The sequence below is a fragment of the Convolutriloba macropyga genome, chromosome 15 (genome assembly GCF_964194025.1).
Source record: "Convolutriloba macropyga chromosome 15, txConMacr16.3, whole genome shotgun sequence".
Classification (NCBI taxonomy): domain Eukaryota; kingdom Metazoa; phylum Xenacoelomorpha; order Acoela; family Convolutidae; genus Convolutriloba; species Convolutriloba macropyga.
In genome coordinates this window covers 37,866,309-37,889,643 of record NC_134482.1, presented here as the reverse complement: position 1 = coordinate 37,889,643, position 23,335 = coordinate 37,866,309, and the positions used below count along the sequence as shown (strand labels likewise).

At 35.1% G+C, this 23,335-nt stretch overlaps 1 protein-coding gene across 1 annotated transcript in view; it reads left to right on the top strand.

Annotated features, from left to right (window-relative positions):
• Positions 1–2,775, top strand: part of LOC142354661 (epithelial sodium channel subunit alpha-like) — a 58,008-nt gene extending 55,233 nt beyond the window's left edge. Inside the window, exon 10 of the mRNA XM_075407015.1 lies at positions 1,838–2,775. Coding sequence (XP_075263130.1) covers positions 1,838–2,129 — 292 coding nt within the window. The 3' untranslated portion in view covers positions 2,130–2,775. The remainder of the gene's footprint in view (positions 1–1,837) is intronic.
• The last annotated feature ends 20,560 nt before the right edge of the window (positions 2,776–23,335 follow it).

The following is a 23,335-nucleotide window of genomic DNA, read 5'->3' as shown; positions in this document are numbered from 1 at the left end:
CGTCTATCTTCAGAATTAAAACCAATAATATTTCAGCTACCAACTTGGACAAATTTTAGTAAAATTGACGAAAATTAAGTCAAAAATACCGAAAATGTGAATAAAAACAGCTGAAATAAGTGTAAAATTCAAAAAAAATTTAAACCTCGATAACTCCCTCTAAAATTCGAAAATTGAGAAAATCTGTTCAATTCTTTATTCTGCGCTGGACGGTCTTCTTAGTGATACCAATCCCAACCCTTTACGATGAATATATCCATCGGCAAAAATTGTCTGAAAAAAAAATTAAGAGCGGTGAATTTTAGTGAGCTTTGAAGAATAATGATTCATTATCTCTTGACCGAAGGCTTAAATTTTCCGTTATTTTTTTGTAATTTGTATCATTGCAGGCTTTTGGAAGTTTGTGTAATTGAAATTAAACTAACCAATTCAAAGTGCAATTCCTGAAATCCGATGTTCAACTATGAGTTTAATGATGTGCTATTCCAGGATATTGATGGGAAATGTTTCCTGCATTTTTTCTTTCTTGTAAAATTTTGCCTTGAAATAAGATTTTTCAAGAAAGATAATGTTTCGTGATCCAAATTGAAATTTTTAATTTTTAATACATTAGGCTTATCATACATGCAGTCCGGGCAGTCATAAAGCAAGTATGTGTGTAGCCAATTACTTAAATAGGGGATGGAGAACTGTTGACGTAAATATCAAATCGGTTGCGGAAAAAAACAACACGGAAAAAAAAACCCGCCTTATTTCAGAAAAAAAACCCCACGGAAATAAACCCCCACGGAAATAAACAATCGAAATTCACGATCGAAAAAAAACCCACCTTTTTTTAGACAGGAAATAGACCCCCACGGAATAAAACCACCACGGAAATAAACCTCCACAGAAATAAACCCCACTTTACTATTAAAGAGCTGCGCATTTAGTGCGTTTGGCCATGCTTCGCGGGCCATGGCCATGCCTTAGGGCCCGTGGGACTTGATATGAAACTATCAAAATCGAACAAATTATCACGATCGAAATTCAATTTTTAAATGGGGGTTTATTTTCGGGGGGTTTGTTTCCGTGAGGGTTATTTTCCGTGGGTTTTTATTTCCTATCTAAAGTTAAGTGGGGTTTTTTTTCCGTGGGGGTTTATTTCCTAGACCCATATCAAATATATGAGTTTTTGATTGAATCAGGTGGTCGTTTTGTTTAGCTTAACAGGTGCTGTTTTACTAATTTCGCTATATATATATATATATATATATATATATATATATATATATTGACCAATTTGTTCAATATAATTGTCAAAGCTGAGAACAAAATGTGATGATCCTGACTAACAAGCAGCCTTAATAAAAATATGTTCAAAATACAAGCGCAACTGAGGAAACTTAGAAATTAATAATGATTTTGCTTTCTCTCCGCTTCCAGAAACTGCTCTTGTAAAAAATACATTGTACAGAAAACAAAATTGCTGTTGTGTTTTTTTCGTCTCAAGTGTATCTTCTAGTTTCTAGAGTATCTAGTTTGACTCCGGAAGTTTTGCATTACAGTTGTATTCAAACTCATAATCCGACATTTTGGTACATTTTTTTAATCAGAAAAACTCGAATTTGCAATCCGTAGGGTTATTGAGGCCATATATAAATATACGAACTATATCTTGGCCGGAGTATATTGATATTATATATTCTAGACATTGATTTTGATATTGTATACTGATAATCTTAATCTATAATATATTGATTACTACTGAATGCTTCAACTCACCCGCATAGTGACTTAGTTAATTATCTAATACCTATAAACTCCTACTAGTGTAGTAATTACGATTGTGTTCTAGTGCCTCAAACGTCATCAACTACTGGGAGAACCTGATGTCAGAGTCTTTAACTATTGACTACGATGCCTTAAGCACTGATGTCAGAAAGAACTTTCTTAGATTGTCAATCCATTACGAGACTATGAACTACAACACTGTTCAGTTTCAAGAAGCCTATCCTTATTACCAGTTCATAGCTGACATCGGTGGCTATTCTGGTTTGTTCACTGGTGTCTGTGTTATGACATTGTTTGAAGTAGTGGAGGCGTTGCTGAGAATGGGGCTAGTATTTTGCCCAAAAGCCCACGGATAACTTGTTTAGGATCTATTCTGTTTTGCAACCCCCCAGCTTAGTGGAATTATTTTTATGCCCCTAGGCGTACGTGCTACATTTTTTTACAAAGTAACGTGCTATATAACAACATATAATTTGTATCTGGGGGGGGAATAGAACCCTTGTTTACGAGTAGGCTAACTGGGTATAGAAAAAAATGGGCTCTTTCCAATCACAGAACCCCTTAAAAAATTGGTCCCACTTGTAACTGGGTAATAAATTCTGAATGGTGGTTTTAAATTATGCGTGTAGAAGGTGCTGAATTATGCGTTGAAAACTGCTGAATATCAAACTGAAAATAGCCCACAATCTTTTTTTTTCTGCGTGATGCGGGGGACGGGTGTTGGTTTAGAGGACAAGAGCGCCGAAAGATGACTTTATTCTTGATCAGGAAAATTGTCAATCTTAATCATCTTCACTTCTCTCTCACTGCAATTATTTTTATTTTTATAATAGTTAACACTAATCTGTCTTCGTTGTAGATTTACTTGATCAATAATTTGTTTAATTGTTGACTGATGACTGTCAAAAGTCAACTGCTAGTTTGCAGTTCCGACTTTGAACAATTTTGATGCAGAATGTAAATGAAGTTGCTTAGAGTACAATTCATATTCTGTTTTTCTTACTCAATATTCCACTGTTCATTATGGCCGGTTTAAATATTGCGACCACAAATTTGGTGACAAATTGCGACAAAATTTTTGCAGTTTCATGAAGCTCACAAAGTATTATAACTGAAACATAGGTTAAAATATTGACTAATATTTGACGTCTGCCGGTTTATTTAAATTGTAACTATAGTAAATGGAAACCAGCAGGACGGCTCACTTGACTTTGCATAAAATGTTTCAGTTTATAGGACGTCAAAGAATAATATTGTTCCCGGGTTGACCACCGTGAACCTTTCTTGGCAACCATATCCAACCCATATATGGTAACTTGGCAGCCATATAGATGAGCATGCAAAAAAAATCAACATTGCTCAAAAAGCTCTTAAAACACCCATACATTGCGCTCTGAGTGGAGAAAAACTCATCAAGACACTTGAAAAAAATTGAAGTTCATGGTGTCTTGGGAACCATATCCAAGACCATACACATTTATGGTGCCATGTAAGACCATAAAAGTCAAAGTCAAAAAATACAACAAAAATACAGAGAACAGCTTAATTAACATCTTCTTACTACATTAAGGGTTCCAAATAAGCTAATTAGGTTAGTTCAATTTTTTATATCTTGGCAACCATATCCAAGACCATAAATATTTATGGTCTTTCACATGGTTGCCAAGAAATCCATGTCTTTTTAGAATTCTTCAAGAGTGTCTAAAAAGCTTGAAATATGACATTAATTAAGACATTTTTGTTAGCAGAATGCATATGTTTAATATGACATTAAGTTTTCGAAAAAGCAGATTCATTTCCTTTATATTCTTCTTGGCATCCATATGCATGTAGGAAGCACAGAGCAACCATGCGAAAATCACGTACTACACGTGGATAATTAAAAACCATAGAGCCACACAGGAACCGCTATAGAACCATTTATGGTTCATGCAAGAACTATGTATGAATCTTGTAAGAACCATTTATGGATCATGTAAGAATCATGTAACTAATCAGAAAGGTTTTGTTGTAATAACCTTGTATGGACCATGCAATAACCATGTTTGGATCATGTAAAAAACATGTCGGAACCATATATGAGCCATCAAAAAAACATGTAATAACCATATATGGATTATGTAACAACCATGTAACTAACCACGAAGGTTTTTTGTAATAACCTTGTGTGGACCATGTAATAACCATTTATGGACCATGTAAGAAACATGTGGGAACCATATGTGAACCATGTAAGAAACATTTAAGAACCATATATGGACCATATAAGAACCGTATATGGACCATATAAAAACCATATATGGACCATATAAGAACCATATATGGACCATGTAAGAACCATATATGGTACCAATATGCAATAAGTCCTGTAAAGCGTTTAAAGCTGGAACTGCTGCATAAGCTTTGTATGGGCGTTGAAAGAACGCACAAATGACCATATTGGATTCTTGGATGCCGTATAAGAATCATATATGGAGATCTTGGCAACCATATCAAGATCATATAAGAAAATTTTGTATGGCCTGTATGGGGCCATATATGGTTCTTGGATTTGGTTGCCAAGAAGGGTCAACCCGGGTTTAATTTTGATGCTCAGCTTAAGATATGTATAAAATAGAAATTTATTTTTAAAATGCAAAAAAAATGAATGTTGGAAAATTGGCAAAACAAGAGAAGGAAAAATTCAGCCGGTGTTCTTACAAAATTGAACCTATTTTTAATTTAATTCACTTGCGATTGAAACTTACAATACTGGCAGAAGTCGGAAGTTAAGAAAGTAAGAACGGAAGAAGAGAAACATGTCAGATTATTAAGGCTAAGGAAAAAAGTCATGATTTCACTCAATGTTTTTCCTAAACCATTTTCAGTTCGATTTAACATCTTAAAAGAAATCTTCATAAAACTTGGATTTTGCACATTAAGAAATTCGCAAATTAGAGTTTGCAAATCTAGAAACCGAATATTATGCTAATAGATGTTATGAAAGGCCCTGTTTTCACTCAATATAGGCAACCAGCAAATCAACAACATTACCCCGGGTCGAGAAAAAAATGCAAAAAAATGTAAGATAAGCGGTGAAAAGTTAGTTTTTTCACCGCAAATTTCGTACATAATTTGGCGGTGAAATGCGGTGAATGCGGTGAAATTATGTAAGTTCACCGCTAGACTAAGCGGTGATTTTACAAAATTTCACCACAATTCACCGCTAAAATATGTAATTTCACCGCCCTTACAAGGGTCCGAACCTCTCACCTCCTGCATGTCATCCACTTCTTCTTCCACTGCGCCATCTCTCACTAAATTCTATTATTTTTTGTTTGAATATAAATCGAATTCACTCTACTTTCTGCAAAACATGCGCGGTGAACTTTTGTAAGATTTGCAATTTTTAGCGGTGAAATAACATATTTTAGCGGTGAAATGTGGTGAATTTTTGTAAGTTCACCGCTTACTCTAGTGGTGAAATTACATAAATTCACCGCTTAGAAAAAGTGTCAAAAAGATGTAAGATTAAGGGGTAGTTTTAGTGGGAAGACAAATCTAACATTTCCTCCCACACTCACCATTAATTTCACCGCATTCTTTGCTGATCTCAAACATCTTTAACAAATTTTTCTAAGCGGTGATTTTATGTAAGTTCACCACTAATTTGAGCGGTGAATTTATGTAATTTCACCGCATTCACCGCTTATCTTACATAATTTGGACACTTTTTTCGAAGCGGTGAATTTATGTAATTTCACCGCTAAATTCAGCGGTTAAATTATGTAATTTCAGCGCTTCCAGCCGATAAAGTTTTTTTCACCGCATTCACCGCCTGATTCATGTAATTTCACCGCATTCACCGCTTATCTTACAAAAATATCCGCATTAACCGCTTATCTTACATAATTTTGCGTTGAATGGCGGTGACACCTCGACCCGGGACTCCATGAAACCAATATTGGTTAGATAATGTTCTTTCCATTCTCTTCTTCCGACAAATGATGACAACTGAGGCGAGTCTTTTACAGAAAACGAATCAAACTTTTAGTGATTGATTCAAAATCTTGCAAAATTCTTGCAAGCAACCTTGCATCGGAAAACATAACGCTTCCACTTTGCTTGTAAGATTCTAATCATCTTTCCGGATTCATGTAAGATTTTGAATCTAACATCTAAATATATTGCGAGATTATCAATATATCTTGCAAGTTACATTTCGTATTTTTCCTGATCTCAAAATCTTAGAAGATTTTGGCAATTTGAACTCTTTTTTTTAATAAGAGTTGTGATACGTATGTGACAAGCATTAAATTGTTGTAAACTAGCCGATTAGAGCACTAAAAGAATCAATCAATTTTTCAATCTTGCCAATTGAATCATCTTGCAAGAATTCTGCAAGATTTGAATCCCCCGCTTATTAGGCTGTAATAAAAAAGAAATATTTTGGGAAAGGTGGACCCTTTTACCCGGTGATTATTTTTCAAAAAAAAGTAGGTGCGTTTATTTGCGTTCTCACACGAAGGTCCGACCCGAGCTGATCTACAATTTTAACTTAATTGTCAACAAAATGAAAAGATAGCAAAAAATAGATGTTTGAAATTTAAAAAATCGTTTCATACCCAAACTACTTATTGAATCACATAATGCCATGCCTCATTACAGCAATCACGAGATCTGCCAATGATAAGACTAAGAGAAAAAAAACAAAATAAGCAGAACTAAAAAATTAAAGGCAAAACTCAATATCTAAATGTGAAAGCATCTAGTAAACGCTGTCAAAATGTCATCAGATAAAACTTTAACGACAAACTTTCTTTTATATGAACTATACAGCTGATGAGACAAGTAAAAAGAAAAAAATGAGGCGCAATAAATCTATCAACATTTTTTAAACCAAATAGTTTCACGTCTTAGAAACCATTAGCTTTTAACATTGCTATTCTCGACAAACTTACTAAAGGGTCATTACCAAAATTATAGGACCTATTTTTGCTTATACTAAGCCATAGAAACGGAATAAAGATGAAGAAAAGCTCAAGAAATTACAAACAATCTGCAAAACACAAATTATTGATGCCATTAGAATCATTAGACAATACCTAAAAATTGTTTTTTTTTTCAATTGCTAACTATACTAAATGAGTTAAAATTATACAGAACAATTTAATAAGTTCATCGGGCCTTGTTTGAAAATAATTGGGCTCTGTTATTACAAGAATGTGGTAAAAGAAGAGAAAATAACACAATAATTTACCAATAACAAAATAATTATGAAAAAGCATATTGTCTCACTAACAAAGCATCAGTAACAACGTACTATCTACAGAAATTTTAATTTTTGAATTACAAGGAGTTGGATCGTGTGATAAGATTCCAAAAAGAAACAAAATTATGAAAAAATATCACAATTTAAGAAATGTTTATTAAAACTCGTCGCATCGAAGTCATAAAGCCAATTACTGAAGATAGAACAACTAACCAGATTAATTTTGGTTGCAGTAGAAAAGATAGGGGTCCTATCATTACTGAGAATGACTTAGAGTTCAAAAAAATATGTTTGGAATTGGCTTAAATCGGTTTATTTCTGTTTAACTTCTTAACAGCCATTAGTTGTCCAATCAAAGCACTAGATAGGTTCACTTAGTGCTCAATAGCAAGACTAATGCACTTTTAATCGACATGTCGATGGCATAGAATTTCAAAATTCAGTAAAATCTCAAAAAGAAAATCAAAGTTTTTTTAAAAATTACGAACACTCTGAGTCGAAGCCAAAAAAATATGATCGATTCCTTGGAAGCTAGTTTCTGTTCATAGGGCATCTTAACGGAACCTCAATATGGAAGGTGACTATTGTCTTAGTGATTCAAAAAACAAACAAATTTAAAGGTTTTTCTAAAATAACAGCTCTCAAATAGATTTCGCATTTTTTTGATAATAAATTTCCCTATGAGACCAGAACTAGTCTTTTTAATCGCCTTTCGTCTATTAGGAACACCAAATTGATTCATTTGGTAGCGTGAAAGGTAATTTTTGGATTAAAATTTGTATAGAAAAAAGTTATTTCGAACCAAAATTTCGCTAAAAAACGTACAAAAGTGAACCAAATATCCTGTGTTCAAATGATACTTTAAACCTCGATAACTTCAAAAAAAACGAAATTCAAAAATATCTCTTTAATTTCGAACTCTGCGCTGGATGAGCTTTTTAAAAATACCACTCACTCTTCTGTACGATGAATATTGCGATCAAAATTGTCCGAACAAAAAAAAAACCAGTTGAGTATATGGTTCCTCACCCACAACTGGGGTGGGAACAATAATTATTTGGGATGAATCTACTATCATGGTGTGCTCTCTATAACTAAATTAAAATATGAGTGACATTTTGCGGAACACATTTTTAGCGAGGAGGATTTTGCAAATGATACAAGGGTTTTAATGAACTCTTCGTTCCAATGGGACTTGCAGTTTTATTTTAGGAAAACGAATAAATGTTATTGTTACCTACTTTTTTTCTTAGTTCTTTTTTTTCTTTTCTTGCCGACTTTTTTCGTTGCCTTCTTTTTTCTTTTCGACTTACAGATTGTTTTCTTAATTGTTAAACTATTTTCCATGGTTGGATTCTGAAGTTTGTTTATTTTGTAGACTAAATGGATGAAATAATATCCGTGATAATTTTTTTCACATTTTTGGGCCTTGAGCACATTCAGGATTTTTTGAATCGATAATTGGCAAATAGTTGTCTTAGCAAACCAACCTTTTGTAAATACTTTCCGCCATGATCTCTGTAAATTAACCAAAATAATGGTTGCGCCAGTTTTGTGTTTATTACTTGAGAACTACTTTATATCTACCCTACATTTAAAGAGTCATGGAATTCATAACCGCTGATCTGCAATATAGCGTTAATCCGCAATTAGTCATATGTGGGGACATTTTTGTAGTTGTTTACAAATTTGTTTTAAGGAAAAAAGTGACAAGTGCAAGTATATATACTCGCTAAGAAAAAAAAACAGATATTTGATTTGCCAAGAAACGTTTTTTTTTCTGATTATTGTATTTCGTTGATAGGCAATTTTGAAATGTTCATACGGGTACTTTTTTCTCATAGTCATATAAAAAAATTCCTGCGAAACATTTTAGCTAAAAAATTATATCAGCACTTGTGGAGAACTAATTTAACCACAAAAGTCAAAAGAATTAACGATCGTTTATTTTTCTTATTTGGGAAAAATGTAAAAAGCGTCAGCTCTTTATGTGAGTCTAACCAAAAATTGAAGAGAAAAGAAAATTTCAGGCTTTTATTTCTGGTTGCTCATTACGGCGAATGTAACTTAAAAGCCAAAAAAATAAAAGGTTAAGAAATTAAAGCAAAAAAAGCTTCGTTGAAAGACAAGGGACTGTAAAACCTTTTCCTTTTGTTGTTTTCTCTTTAATTATGCCCCCGTAAAGGAAACGCAAACAACGTTTTTCGCCATCCGTTAAACGGGGGAAATATTGATGAAAGGCTAGCATGATAGGCTAAAATGGAAGTCTTTTTTCTTTTCTGGGAATCTTAATTTTCCCCATTATAAAAGAAGACAAAAATTTGTGCGTAAAATTCTATCGCGTTTTGTGGTGTTTTTTTATTGCAAATTTTGTTCCAATTTACATCTTTTTTACCGCCTAAAATCAAACGTACTGTTTTGTCCATATATTGCGACCTTTTCCTTAACGGATTAACAGACTCATCTAATATTTAATTCCATATAACATCAAAATCGAAATTAAAGAATTTATTCTTAGCGGAGCTTTCATCGACATACCTAAGCCGAGATTTTGCCAATTTTTATTTTTATTTTAACTTTGAAAAAAAAATTATTACCGACGTAGAAATAAACTTAAGCTGCAAAAAAGTGCGAGGAAATAGCTAGCAAACAAACAAAACAAACAAACAAAAAATAGAACGGTAAACCATATTATGTCCAATTTGGAAGATCTTGAGGACGTTTTTGAGGCTTGTGTTTTATCGGGGCTTTATGAACCATCTCCGAAAGCAGGAAAACGTACACAAACAAACCAGCCGAAGGAAAACGACTTCATTGTCACAGAGGAAGATGTTAAGGAAATTGCAAGGTTAGCCTCTATTTCAGATTTTCTCCGAATTCATCAGATTTATATCGGTTGAACCATTTTCCGATTCCTATTCTCTTTTTTCGCAATAAAATTCCGAGGGGTATGGGAGATAATATGTACGCAGCACACGTTAGAGTAAATCGAATGACAGTAAAGCGATTATAATAAAGACATCGATTGTCATTTCTTGAGATATAAGATGTCTAAGCAGGATCAGCTATTGTAAAAAGTCAGTCGTACTGGATTCGAACCCGCAACTCCTCGGCTAATGGCCAAACATTACACCATTTAGTCTTAAACTCTCAAACATCATCATCTGTTCTATGTTATTATTTACACAATTCTCTTTTTCTTCTCTAGCAAAGATTATCGTGAAAAAGTGAAGCTTGAAAATGCAGTAATTTTTTTTAAATCGGAAATCAATGTTAGTAGTGTATCATGTAGCTGAACTGTAATTTGGACCCCTCTATTTAACAAAGTCAATCAATTGCAAATGATTATGTTTTGATATCCTGCAATCCTTTATAAGATCTTGTAGGATAATCAATCATCTTGCAAGATCTTCGATGACAAAAATTTGTCTTAAACACAAATCATCTAAGCAAAAAATGCGCACGAGCAGTATATGAAAACAATGATGTTTTGAATCAATTTTTTCACTATATTGCTTTCGCAGCTAAGATGGTTGAAATTAGAAACATTTAGAGCAAAAGAAAATAAATTTAACCAGAGAGAGAGAGAGAGAGAAAAGTAGTCTTTTTTCCAAGAAATGTAACTGCAACGTGTAATTGTGAGAAATTTGGAAAAATATTTGAAGAAAAATCGACGAGTAAAAGATCGGATAAGTATACCTAAAATGCTATCAATTGATGGCACAGCAAACAGCTGAGGCGCCAAGAAGCAAACCACAGTTGCTCTTTCGTCATCAGAAGCAGAATATCAGGGCATGGCAGGAGGTTCCCAGTGGGGGTTTTAGAAACTTCTGGAGGAGTTCCCAGTGGGTATGTTAGAATTTCGATCAAAAACTATAGTCTTGAACTTATTTACAAATATTGGACAGAAAGTTTAACTTACCAGAATACTAAGACAAGAGCAAATTGATTCCAGTTACAAATTTTACACAAATGAATAGTCAATTAATGGTACTTAGAACCAATATTGAGTTCAAACTGGTGAATCTAGATAACTATTATTAAAGTGAGTTTATTTGGTAGAAAAATGTTCTCAGCATGTATTGACTGATCATGATGTCACCGGAAAAGTTAACAAGTTCCTAGAAAAATGTAAATGCATACTCTTTTTATTATCTTTCGTGACTCATTTCTAGGAAATTTGAAAAAGCAAATAATATTGGGTAACCTTTGCGACCCCCATTGTAAATCATGGATCTAAGATTAATTCTGTATCTTGACTTTCTCGCACTGATTTTGGGTATTTATATATAGCTGATTGTTGAGCCTTTTTCATGACCAAAATATAAGCACCTTCTTGGTCTAATAATCAGATTTCTCCTGTAAATCTCTAAATTCTATGGTAAAATATAGTTTTTGTTATTCTTTCATTTTCAGAAATTATTTTTCTACTTAGTTAAAAACGCTTTTGTTTCCGCTTGCGAAAATCCATAACCCAACAATCTGTGTTAGTTTTTATCCATAAAAAAGGTCTTTCATTTGTTTTCAACTGATCATGTTATGAAGTTATTCTTTTAAGGTGCTCCTTATCATTTTAAAAACTGACTTTGATGGTTTTGATATACTGATGATAGCTTTTTATAACATTTTTTCAATACTAATCCATTTTTCGCATTTTTCAGATCATATTAATTTGATAGTTAACTTAAAGGCATTTTGAAGACAACATATTTTGATAACATTTTTGCAGTTGAAACCTTTTTCTTCTCTGTCGGTTAACAATCATCGATCTTTCTCGATTTACCACGCAAATGGCCTACTAACTTCAAATGGCGTTTTTTTTTCGGTGCCCAGTTTGGTACTTCGCTCTGAAATAGAGACTCCATTGCAATTTTAATTGGGTTGTTCAGAACTTTTTGTCCAATTTGTTCGAAACCTTTAATACTCTGCCGTTAAAAATTATGACATAATATAAAGCGCGTGACTGTATGAATGACAACGGCTGCATTTTTGAAGGGACACCCAGAAACCTGAGCGACGGGGTGGAGATCTGAAGGTTTTGGTACTTAGGGTGGGGGCGGGGGTTCTTGGTGTCTGAGGATGGGGGGCACAGGTTTTCATCGGTTCTATTTGGACCTTAAATTAAATTTTTGTTTTCTCCGTTTTAAATTGATCGCCACTCAATTTTTCAAACAAAACCTGTGATTTTGAAGTGATTCTGGTCTACGGCAAATAATAATAATAATAATAATAATAATAATAATAATAATAATAATAATAATAAATTTTTCAAAAGGCTGAAAATACAGTCAAAATATATATTCAGCAAAAATTTACAACTTTTTGAGATAGCATCATGCAGACATTTAGTCCTTCGAGTGATGTCCCCTGAGCACACAATTGATGAGTCTCATTGCAGTGATAATTACAAAAAGTTGAAAAATATGATTTATGGCAACATCGCCGTAAAAATAAGCCCTTGCATTTATGGAATTATTTCAACTGACAGAGAACGTTTCCACCGACAGGCGTGAAAACCTTGCTGACCTTTTATCAAGACTTTGCAGCAGCTAACACCAAAGAGATTGTTATATATAATAATAGTAATAATAAATTGTTTTCAAGTAAGTTGGCATTGCTGTACAAACTAGGCCGCACAGAACCGCCATTTACTTGATAGGTCATCAAAAGGTCCGATGGTCCTCGTCAAGTGATGCCAGTAGCAGTACTAAGAAACTTTAAAAGACAGATTGTCAGATGCTAAAGATGCTAAGGATTTGAAATGATCGGCTCAATATATTAACGAAACTATTTGTTGGTTATTGCTAATGTAATTGTCTCTAAAACTATACTGATAACGTTTCAATTCTTTTTTACTCAAGATTTGTACTTCTGAAATGAAATTGGGGTTAAATTTTAATATAAAATTTAACAATTTTCTTATTCTTACTCCTAGTCGTTTAGGGCTAAGTCCACTAACCGCGTTTGTACTTTTTAACTGACGGGATGATGTTCTTTTTAACTCAACTGACTCTATTTCTTTCTTTGTTATAAGAAATTTTAGACTATTTATTTCGCATTCTGATCTAAATATCTCTGTTAGTTTTTTAAACAGTTCAAAAATGTGCAAAACTTTGATCGAATGGATTTTATACTTTTCTCGATTTTGCAGTGTTGATTCCGTTTTTCTCTTTTTAAAAATGATTCTGGCAATTTGTTTTACTTTTGCTTCTAGAGGCTGAAGTGTTGTCTTGCTACTGGTTCCGTAGACTAAAACACCATAATTTAGTATTGGTTGTACGTAAACTTTATATGTTACAAGAAGCTGTGCAGTTGTTAAAATTGATCTCAATTTATAAAACAATCCAGAAAATTTGGACAGTTTCGCACATAATTCAAGGATATGCCGATTAAAAATAAATTTTTCGTCAATATGTATTCCTAAGTATTTTAAAGACGTTTTTTGACAGATCGCATCATTCTGCAAAATTATCTCTTGTTGAGAAGATTTTCTGATTGCGTTTAAATTCACAAGATGCGTTTTTTCTAAATTGAGTGTCAGTTTGTTTTGCAAAAAATAGTCGGCTACAGATTCTAATGACTTCTCAAATTTTTCTTTACTTGAATACACATTTTGCTTCAAAACAGCGTCATCAGCAAACAAAATTGCAGTTGAGTCACCGCAGAACTCCTGAATATCATTTATATTAACTAGAAAGAGCAGTGGTCCTAGCACCGAGCCCTGCGGCACTCCATATTCTATTGGTAAGAATTCCGACCTAAACTCAACCGATTTGGCACATTTTTGTCAGTCACTCAGATAAGATTTCAGTAATTTTTGTACAGGTCCTCTCATTCCTATGTTTTCTAGCTTTTCAAGGAGCAAATTTTGTTCAACTGTATCAAATGCTTTCTTCAGATCTATGAAGACAGCCTTCACTGCTTTAAATCCATTTTCCCAGTCTTCTCTGATTCCCTCGAGGAAATTAAATAATGCATCAGTAGTCCCTCTTTTTTGTCGGAACCCAAATTGGTTTTTATTAAGCAAACCGTATTTCTCGAGGAATGCGGTCATTCGATCACAGAGTAATTTTTCTAGTATTTTTCCAATCGTTGGTAATAAACTAATTGGCCTGTAGTTCTGAGCTTCGTAAGCATTCCCGCACTTATGTATAGGAATTACTACTGCTTTTTTCAAACATTTTGGGAAAGTTCCTTTTTCGAAACACTTATTGACTAGAAACGTCAATGTAGGAACTATAGCATATTCTATTTTTTTAAGTATAAAGTTGTTGAGACCGTCAAAATCAGTGCTATATTTATTTTTCAATTTTTTAATGACTAGTGATATTTCGGCTTCATTTGCTGAGGTCAAAAACATGCTGTTTAAAGTTCTTTTTTGTCTTCCGTTTTTTCCAGGATCAATTAATTTGTTCGATAAAATTTTTCCGATAGTTGTGAAGTAAATGTTGAAACCTTCAACCTGTTTCTCTGACAACTCTTCTTGTTCTTTTCGCGTATTTCCACTCAATGTTCTCATTGTATTAAAAAAGCTACTGGAATTCTTTTGTGCGTTTCTGTGCAACATTTTCTGATAATAGATTCTTTTATTTTCTTTTATTTTCTTTCTCAGCTTATTCCTGATTTTATTGAACTTCTCCTTGTTTTTATTATTTTTGTGTCTCAAGAACGTCTGGAATAAGCTCTGTTTTTTCGCTGCTAAATTTTTTATACTGTTGTCAATCCAATTTAGTTGCTGAGAAGGTTTTGATTTTTTCAATGAAATGTAATTGTCAACTTCCTCAATGATAGCCTCCTGAAACTTTTCAAAAGAAAGATCACAATCCAAAGCAAAAAAGTGCGACATAAGTCTGCCTAATTTGTCTCTTAATTTGAAAACCATTTTTTCTAAAATTAAGTGGTTTTCAAGAGCCGTCCAATCCCTGTAAACTTTGTTTTTCAGTGGTACAGTCTTTTCCACGTATTCAGAGAACACGATTTGGACAGTATAGTGATCCGTTACAGCTGACTTGATGATTTCAATTTCTACTGTCTTCGAGCAGTAAACTACGTCAATATTAGTTCTCGACTTTGCGCTTTCTCTAGTATACCCAACGTTAGACATATTCCTTAAATTGTAAGAACTAAAAATGTCTTTTAATTTTGTAAGCTTGATGTTATTGCTACTATGGTCAAAGTTAAAATCTCCGCAAACAATGTGTAACTGTTCCGGTTCCGGAGTTAGTTCTTCAAAAAACATCTGCAAAGCTTCCGATATTTCATTTATACTTGTATTTGGTTTGATATAGATCACTGTTAATAAAAAACTTTTGCCATTTTTTGTGTTGATTTTCACAGTTAAAATTTGAATACTGGTACAACCAAACTTTTTAATAATTGTTTGTTGTAAATCCAATCTTACAAAGATCCCAACCCCTCCTCCTTTAGAGGTATTTTGGTTGCTTGTAGCAATCTCCTGGTAGCCATCAAGGTTAATGCACTTTGTGTTAGATTGGTCCTTGAGCCACGTTTCCGTCAAACATATTGCTAAAGGTTGACTCTCCTGTTGTTTAATCAACACTTCAAACTCGTTCAAATTTTCGTAGATCGATCTGATGTTTTGCACGATTATTTTGTTTGCACTCATTTTGAATTTTTTTTCCCTTGAACACATTACCAATTTTTAATTTTCTATCAGGGTTTCAAATGCATTTTTGTCAAACCTAAAAAAGAGAGAAATCTAAATCTTGTAAATTTGGACAAAAGATAGAATAAAAAGAAAAAAGAAGAAAAAAAAATTCAATATGAATGTATGTATGTGAATGACCGCGGATATCGCAGGCCTCCACAATAAAAAAAAACTGAGTTTATTTCTTTTTCTAACCTAATTTAATTTCAGAGTTGCGGATATCGCAAACTTTGACTTTTTAATTCTAAAAAAATTTCTTTTAATGAAAAAGCTAAAAATGCAAATCATCTAAGGCATCTTTGTCTGCGGATATCGCTAGACATATATTGCCACTAAAACATTTTAAAATTTCCATCTAAATTGTCTCTTTGCTGCGCATACTGTAAGCAGGAAGGGGTTTGATTTTTCTACGTAATGCGACAGGTATACCCCAAAAATTTTCTCATCTTACCATTCAGCTGCGAATATCGCGAGCTAAAAGGACAATGAGAACTTGCAAGGACAATGAGAAATAGGACAATGAGAAATAGGACAATGAGATAAGAAGTCTAAAATGAAAGAAGACATATGCCTTAAACTTACTACCATATCATCTTGCTGCGAATATTGCGAGCAAAATGAATGAGTAGGAACATTATAGTCTCAATATTTTAGTACTGCTACTGTGTGGGGTTATCATGAAATTTACTACAAAAAATTTTTAATAATCAGAACAAAAAATTTAAGTTTCCACTGTTAATGTATGGAGTTACGCTATGGAGTTCATTTTTTCATTGGTCTCTTGTTATCAGGTGAAAACCTCTCTTGACCTTTTTCACATGAGAGCTCTTCCGCTTCCTTCATAAATTTTCGCTTGTTGCGTCCACTCTCCCGTAAGACAGGATTTTGGATTTTATTCAATTCGTCCACGTTATTTACTGCTCTAAAGGATGTTTCATTTTGCAGATTCTTAACCATAACTGACACTGTACAATTTTTTGTTGACGTAATCATTCCCATTTTCTTCGCCTCACTGTTTATTTCTGCTTCATATTTAGGCAGTCTTTCATTAATGTATATATTAAGATTATTTAGTGGAGTCTTGATTTTCTTAAGTTTCCTCTTTGCACCAAAAACCCTATCTTTTTCGTCAAAATAGACAAACTTGCAGATCCCTGACTCTGGGCATCGATTTGCTGCTGTGCCGGGTAATATATGACATGCTTTAATTCTGTTTTCGTCCAGTTTGATATTCAGAAAATTTTCAAAAAATTTCAATGCGTTTCGCAACACATTTCGACTGTCTCTTGAGTCAAAGGGTGGATTGCAGATTATAACACAGCCCTTGCTTGTGTAACGTTCCTGAGCTCTCAGTCTGTCGTTTATTTCAACCTGTTTTTTTTCGAGATAAATAATTTTTTGTTCCTGTTTTTTGTTCGTGTCTATTAATGCGGACACTACTTTCGATAGTTCATCAACTTTTTTAGTCAAAACAGTATCACCACTCATACCTGTTGCAGTATTTGAAAAATCGCTGGAAGATACTTCACCATCCATGTTGTTTCCTTTCTTCCTCAGTAATTGATAAATGCTCTTTAATAAATAAATCGAAGGGTAATTGTTCAAGGAAATAAAATAAATTACTCAACTTTCATTTGTTTTTTACTGAAATTTCCAATGCTTTTTACTTAAAGAATAAGAGAAAATTACAATAGGGTGGATATAAACTGTACTTCTTTAAAGCGCACTTTGTCGGAATTCTAAACAATCAAGCACTATTGTTTTCTTGTTTAGCAACGTATAATAGAGCTTCAAGAAATATGACGCAATCAATGTTTTGTTTTCTATGCAGCTTGAATGAAAGAATTAAGAAAGAAAGAAAGAACCGACTGTTCGCTTTCGTTGCTTTCGTGAAACCTCTGATATCAATAAAAATTTCTGATGTCTCTCGCTGTCCGCTTATTAAATTGTTCATGTGTGGGTTGTCATCATAGATAAAGTATCAATTCATTTTTGTAAATAAATCTACTCAGACTTTTCAGCTGACCTTGAACCTATCTTTCGAGTTTCCAAAAAAGTCCAAATAGTTTTAAAAGTTATAAAGATCAAATTAATAAACTCATAGACCTAATAATTCCCAAAACCTTGCAGTTCCGTTAAACAGGTTGGTTGTGTTTTCAGACCACTATAAATTAATGAATTACAGAATGTGTGTTTGTACAATTTGAAATACAGAAAAAAAAATGATTTGACGAAGAAGAGTGGGTATAAGTTTGATAATTCTATTTTACCTGTGTACCGAATTGAGAGCATGATAATCTAATTAGCAGCATATTCCCCTGTTGTAAGTAAAAAAAATTGAGGATGAGTTTTCCAGATAATTTCGCCAGCGCTGCTAATCAAACTTCATTTGAAAAGATTCTTCAATCAGCGTGCGTCTTTGAATTTTTGGTCAAACCGAACTGAAAAAAAAAGATTGAACTAAAAAACACTTTGTAGTAAAAAAAAGTATGAACTCTAAATTTCAATATTTCCTTATAAAAGAAGTTGTAAACATCTGTTCAACGATCTGTTCACGCTTTCACAAATGAAGTTATCAAACGAAGTTATCACGAATTGAAGTTATCAAACGAATGTGTGTTTTACACCCTTAATATTGGTGCCGCGACCCGGGACCAGAGACACAAGATTGAACGAAAATTATGCTAATACCATCCGTGAAGACTTGGAAAAAGGTTACTAATTTACAGTCCCTGATGCTCACAAGGTCCAGCAGCGGTCGGATAAATGGTGGTACCTACCACATCATCCCGTAATCAACTCGAACAAAACGGGGAAAGTGCGTAGGGTATTAAATGGTGCAGCAAAGTTCCACGGTACTCCTTTGAATAAACCTTTGCTCACTGGCCCCGACCTGCTCCAAAACCTAATTCACGTACTATTTAGGTTTCGTCAACATCAATTCGCGGTGTCCGCAGAAATCGAGGGTATGTTCCTCCAAGTGGGTGTCCCTGACTGTGATCAGCCATCACTGCGTTTATTCTGGCGGGAGGACCCCACAACAAATGTTGTAGTGTATCAATACATGCGCCATATTTTCGGGGCTAAAGACTCGCCCACATGCGCTAACTACGCATTGCAACGCACGGCCCGAGACAATGTTAATCAGTACCCGGAAGCAACCAAAGCCGTCATAGAAAACTTCTACATGGACGATTACTTGGATTCGGTGGAGTCACTTGAGAGGGCTCTCAAAAGTTGAAGGAGTTGGTGCATCTTCTCCATCTCGGTGGGTACAAGCTTACTAAAATTGTAAGCAATGTACCAAATCTGGCTGATCGAATTAATGGGTCACCTCAGTCTACTGAACCAAAAGTAATTGCCTCATCTAAGGAGGATTCTTTGCACGTGCTTTGGTTGAAATGGGATTACAACAATGACACTCTAGTTGTGAGTCGGGGTACCTCCAGTACAGTAACTAACTCTTTAACACAACGCTTGGTATTGAGCCTAGTCTCTAAGGTATTTGATCCCATCGGACTAGTGGCGCCATTTACCGTTGGTGCCCGATTGTTACTAAAGGACATCTGGCGTGTCAGCGAGCAGCACTGGGATGAAAAATTACCAAAATAAATTGTTGAAAAGTTCCTCGAATGGAGTGTAGAACTACCCAAGCTTGTTGAAATCACTATACCGAGGAACTACTTTTCGGGAAAATTTAAACACCTGGAACTTCACAAGTTTGTCGATAGTTCCCAAGAGGTCTTCAGCGCTGTTCCATTTCTCCGAGCTCAAGTAAACACCTCTGGTGGGCCAAAAACAGACCTTGCATTGTCATGGGTAAAGCTCGCGCAGCACCTATGAAGATGCTGACAATTCGAAAACTAGAGCTGCAAGCTGCTTTACTGGCCGCTCGGTTGAAACAAGATATCTGTCCAGCCCTTACTGTGCATGTCAACAAAGTTTTTATGTGGACCGACAGCACTACTGTCTTACAGTGGCTTCACTCCACAAGCCAGCAGCCAATGTTCATTGCAAACCAAACCTTGTGTGCGAGATTTTAGAATACACTAGCGTTGAAAAATGGAACCACATTTCCTCAAACGATAATCCGGCATATTCCGGTACTCGTGGTATGTCCGCTGAGGTGTTGCAATCAATTAGCTGGGTGAAGGGTCCAGATTCTTAAGAACCAAAGAATTCCCGTTCGAACCAAGAACCGAAGTAGTTAAAACCATCAAACTTGACATAGCAACTAAGAAAACTGACAAAACCAATACATCATTGGCCGCATCCGTCAACTAAGGAACCGCCCCGGCAACTCCGCTTGTTACCTTCTCACGAATGTTACCGTAATGCCGATGGTAGCATCATAGACCCCATGGAGCTTGACGAAGCCGAGCGTCATCTCCAGTATCTTGTCCAAGGTGAGTCATTCAACGCAGAGAGAAAAGATCTCCTCGAAAACAAACCCGTTAAACGGAGTAGCCGCATTGCTCCGTTTTCTCCCTTTATTGGGCCAAATCGTCTAATCTGATCGGCCGGCCGCATCAAACTGTTGGTCGAATTTGACTTTGGTGTAAAACATCCTATCGTTCTCAACGCGCGCCATGCATTTGTATTATTGTTCCTTAGTCACAACCACGTTAAACATCATCATTAAAGTATTTACTACCTGCGGGCTAAAGTACAAGAACGTTATACCATCCTCAAATTACGATCCTCACTCCTCACTGTGTTCCATTAAATCCAACTGCGTCACGTGCAGAATGTTCCGCGCTGCCACTATTCAACCTATTATGGCTGACCTCCCAGTAGAAAGACTCGCATACCAGTCTCATTCCTTCACGAACACCGGGGTCGACTACTTCGGACCGTTTTACGTTACTGTACGTAGGACTACCGAAAAGATGTGGGGTTTCCTCTTCACATGCCTATCCACTTGTGCCGTTCATGTTGAAATCGTTCCGTCCATGGACGCCAGTTCGCGTGTAATGGGAGTGGAGCGGTTCGTCTCCCATACAGGTACACCGGCTATTATTTGGTCTGATAAAGGCACTAACTTTGTTGGCGCGGAAAAAGAACTACACGAGAACATCGAAAAGTGGAACACGATCAACATCGCAGTGGAACTTGCCCACAAAGGCATTAAAACAGAGGTTCAACCCGCCCAGTGCGCCACAACAAGGTGGTATCTGGGAGAGGCTAGTACGTAGTTTCAAGCGCGTAGTTTACACAATCCTTGGAACACGTCGCCTTACAGATGATATTTTAAGTACCACATTTTGTCTGGCCGAACATGCACTTAATTCACGTCCGTTAACGCCCGTAAGCGCCGACCCGTCCGACCTAGGCGCATTAACACCTAATCATTTTCTCCTCGGTAACCAAGCATGTAGTCTACCTTCCATCATTGGGGTGGATGAGTTTGATCATCGTAAACGGTAGGCCCGCGCAGAGTCGTATGCTAACACTATTTGGTCACGGTGGATCAAAGAGTACGTACCGGCGCAGAACCGACGTTCCAAGTGGCAGACGCCTGCCCAGCGACACCTAAAAACTGGTGACTTGGTTTGGGTAGTCGAAGAGACCAACCCAAGGGGTTACTACCCTACTGCTCGGATCACTGAACTTCGTTACGGTTCCGACAGCGTCGCACGCTCCGCCGTTTTGCGCACGTCCACCGGATCGCTTGTCAGCCCGCTTGTAAAATTGATGTCTATTCTCCCAACATCTTCTGGGCCGGAAAAAGTTCTCATAACCTAATTTAAAGTTAATATAACCACGATATGTACTGATTAAGGTGGTTTTTGGCTTAATATTTTTAGGTTCTTTAGACGATTGTTGATCGAATGTGAACCGATTCTGACGTCAACAACATCAGACAAAAAACCTGTAAAAGAGCATCAAAAACCTTGCCGTCTAAACTCTCACTTGTTGCTATCACCAATGCTTATACGTTGTCTTATGTGTTACTTTATAAAGAAAACGAATTGAAGTTATCAAACGATTGTGTGTTTTACACCCTTAATAAAAAAATTTGACTGGTATCAACAGAAAAACAGGCCATCTAATTTTATTTGTTGCATATAGAGAGTTACAAGCCAATAAGAAAAATCTTTTCGAAGTTACTTAAAAATTGAGATAAGATCTAACTTAAATGCCGATTGTTTCTAATTGAAACTAATGCACGTGATCATTTCTTAACTAACAGTTAACACACTAATGAGTTCTTGTAATTACTCTTCAACAAGTAGGAGTAATAGCCCATCGAGAAAATCTTTCCCTCGGAGCCTTTCAGTTTCAATGTGTCAATTGTTCTACCAGACTTTTGCGATTAACGTTAAAACTGATAATTTACTAACCCAATTTGTCACAACATTTTTCAATGCCAGTCAAAAGACACAGTGTTTTGAATTTTTAGTTTTAAACAAAAAAAAGTAAATTGAAGATAAAAGTATATGCATCAAAAAATATTAGATTATGATTCTCACTGAAATTTGACCCAATTTGTCAAGAAATTTTGAAGGCCGAAAGCCAAAATGTAAATTGATAGTACCTTTAATTTAAAAATGAAACGAAGAGAATTTTAAGAAATTGAATTGAGAAATAGTCTTAATCACTGAAAAAAAGGGTTGTGATATATTTTTTATCCCATAGAATTGGAAAATATTGCCTTACTTTAATCGACCCCTCCCCCCCCCCCCGGCTCAAAACAGGATTCTTTTAGCAATTCATATTTTAGCTAACACCTCAATGTATAATTAAATTCAAGATTTTCAGTAATCTATACTAATTTAACCACTATATACAACAGATATAGTGAGAGCTCGTTAAACTAAGGGCATTTTTAAGAGGTCTTTGCCACTCGAAAGAGCAGAAACGCTAAGTGCAAATTAAAGGAATGTATATAAGCGGATTTACATTCAAAATGACTTCAAGTGTCTAAGTAAAAATATTCTGCAAAATTGAACTTGGGATCATTTTATTTCCATTTTGAGTTTGCAAATTGAACGGCGGGCTAATTCCAATTCCCTTGCACCAAAAATGAATGTTTTTGATCTCCAAATAATCATTTTTCTACCACTCAAAGGCAGCTAAGTTGTTTAAACTTGTTCTCAAAGAAATGTCAGGAGCTGGTGATTACTTAGAAAAAAAGACTTTCCCGATTTTTGACTCGCCACTAATCCGCTGCAAAACGTGAATTTAGCCTAGAAGTTGCTTATGCAAAGCTCGTTATTAGGTAAAACGTAACATAAAATTACTTTGAGACTGCAAAATTGTATCACAATCCAAATTATGATCAGGTCACTTAATTCTCGGAAACTTTATTTTAATGATTTGTACAAAACCATTGCGTTTTGAAAACCACCTTTCCTCAAATTAGTGAAAAGTGAAAATTCTATAGACAAAACGTAAATAAATCGAAACAAAAATTGGCTAAATCGTTGATGCAAAATGTGGTGACTGAAGGAACGCGTAAATTAGCGACCAATCTATCCAAATCAGAGGACCAGATTAGAGGTGGCGAAGAGATCAAAAGATTACATCAATAAACTGTCAAAATTTTACGTACGCTTAAAGTGCGAAAACAACAAACAGAAATATCAGCGTTTGAGCGATATTGTCAGAGATATGTCAACTGTACGTTGTCTCTCACCTTG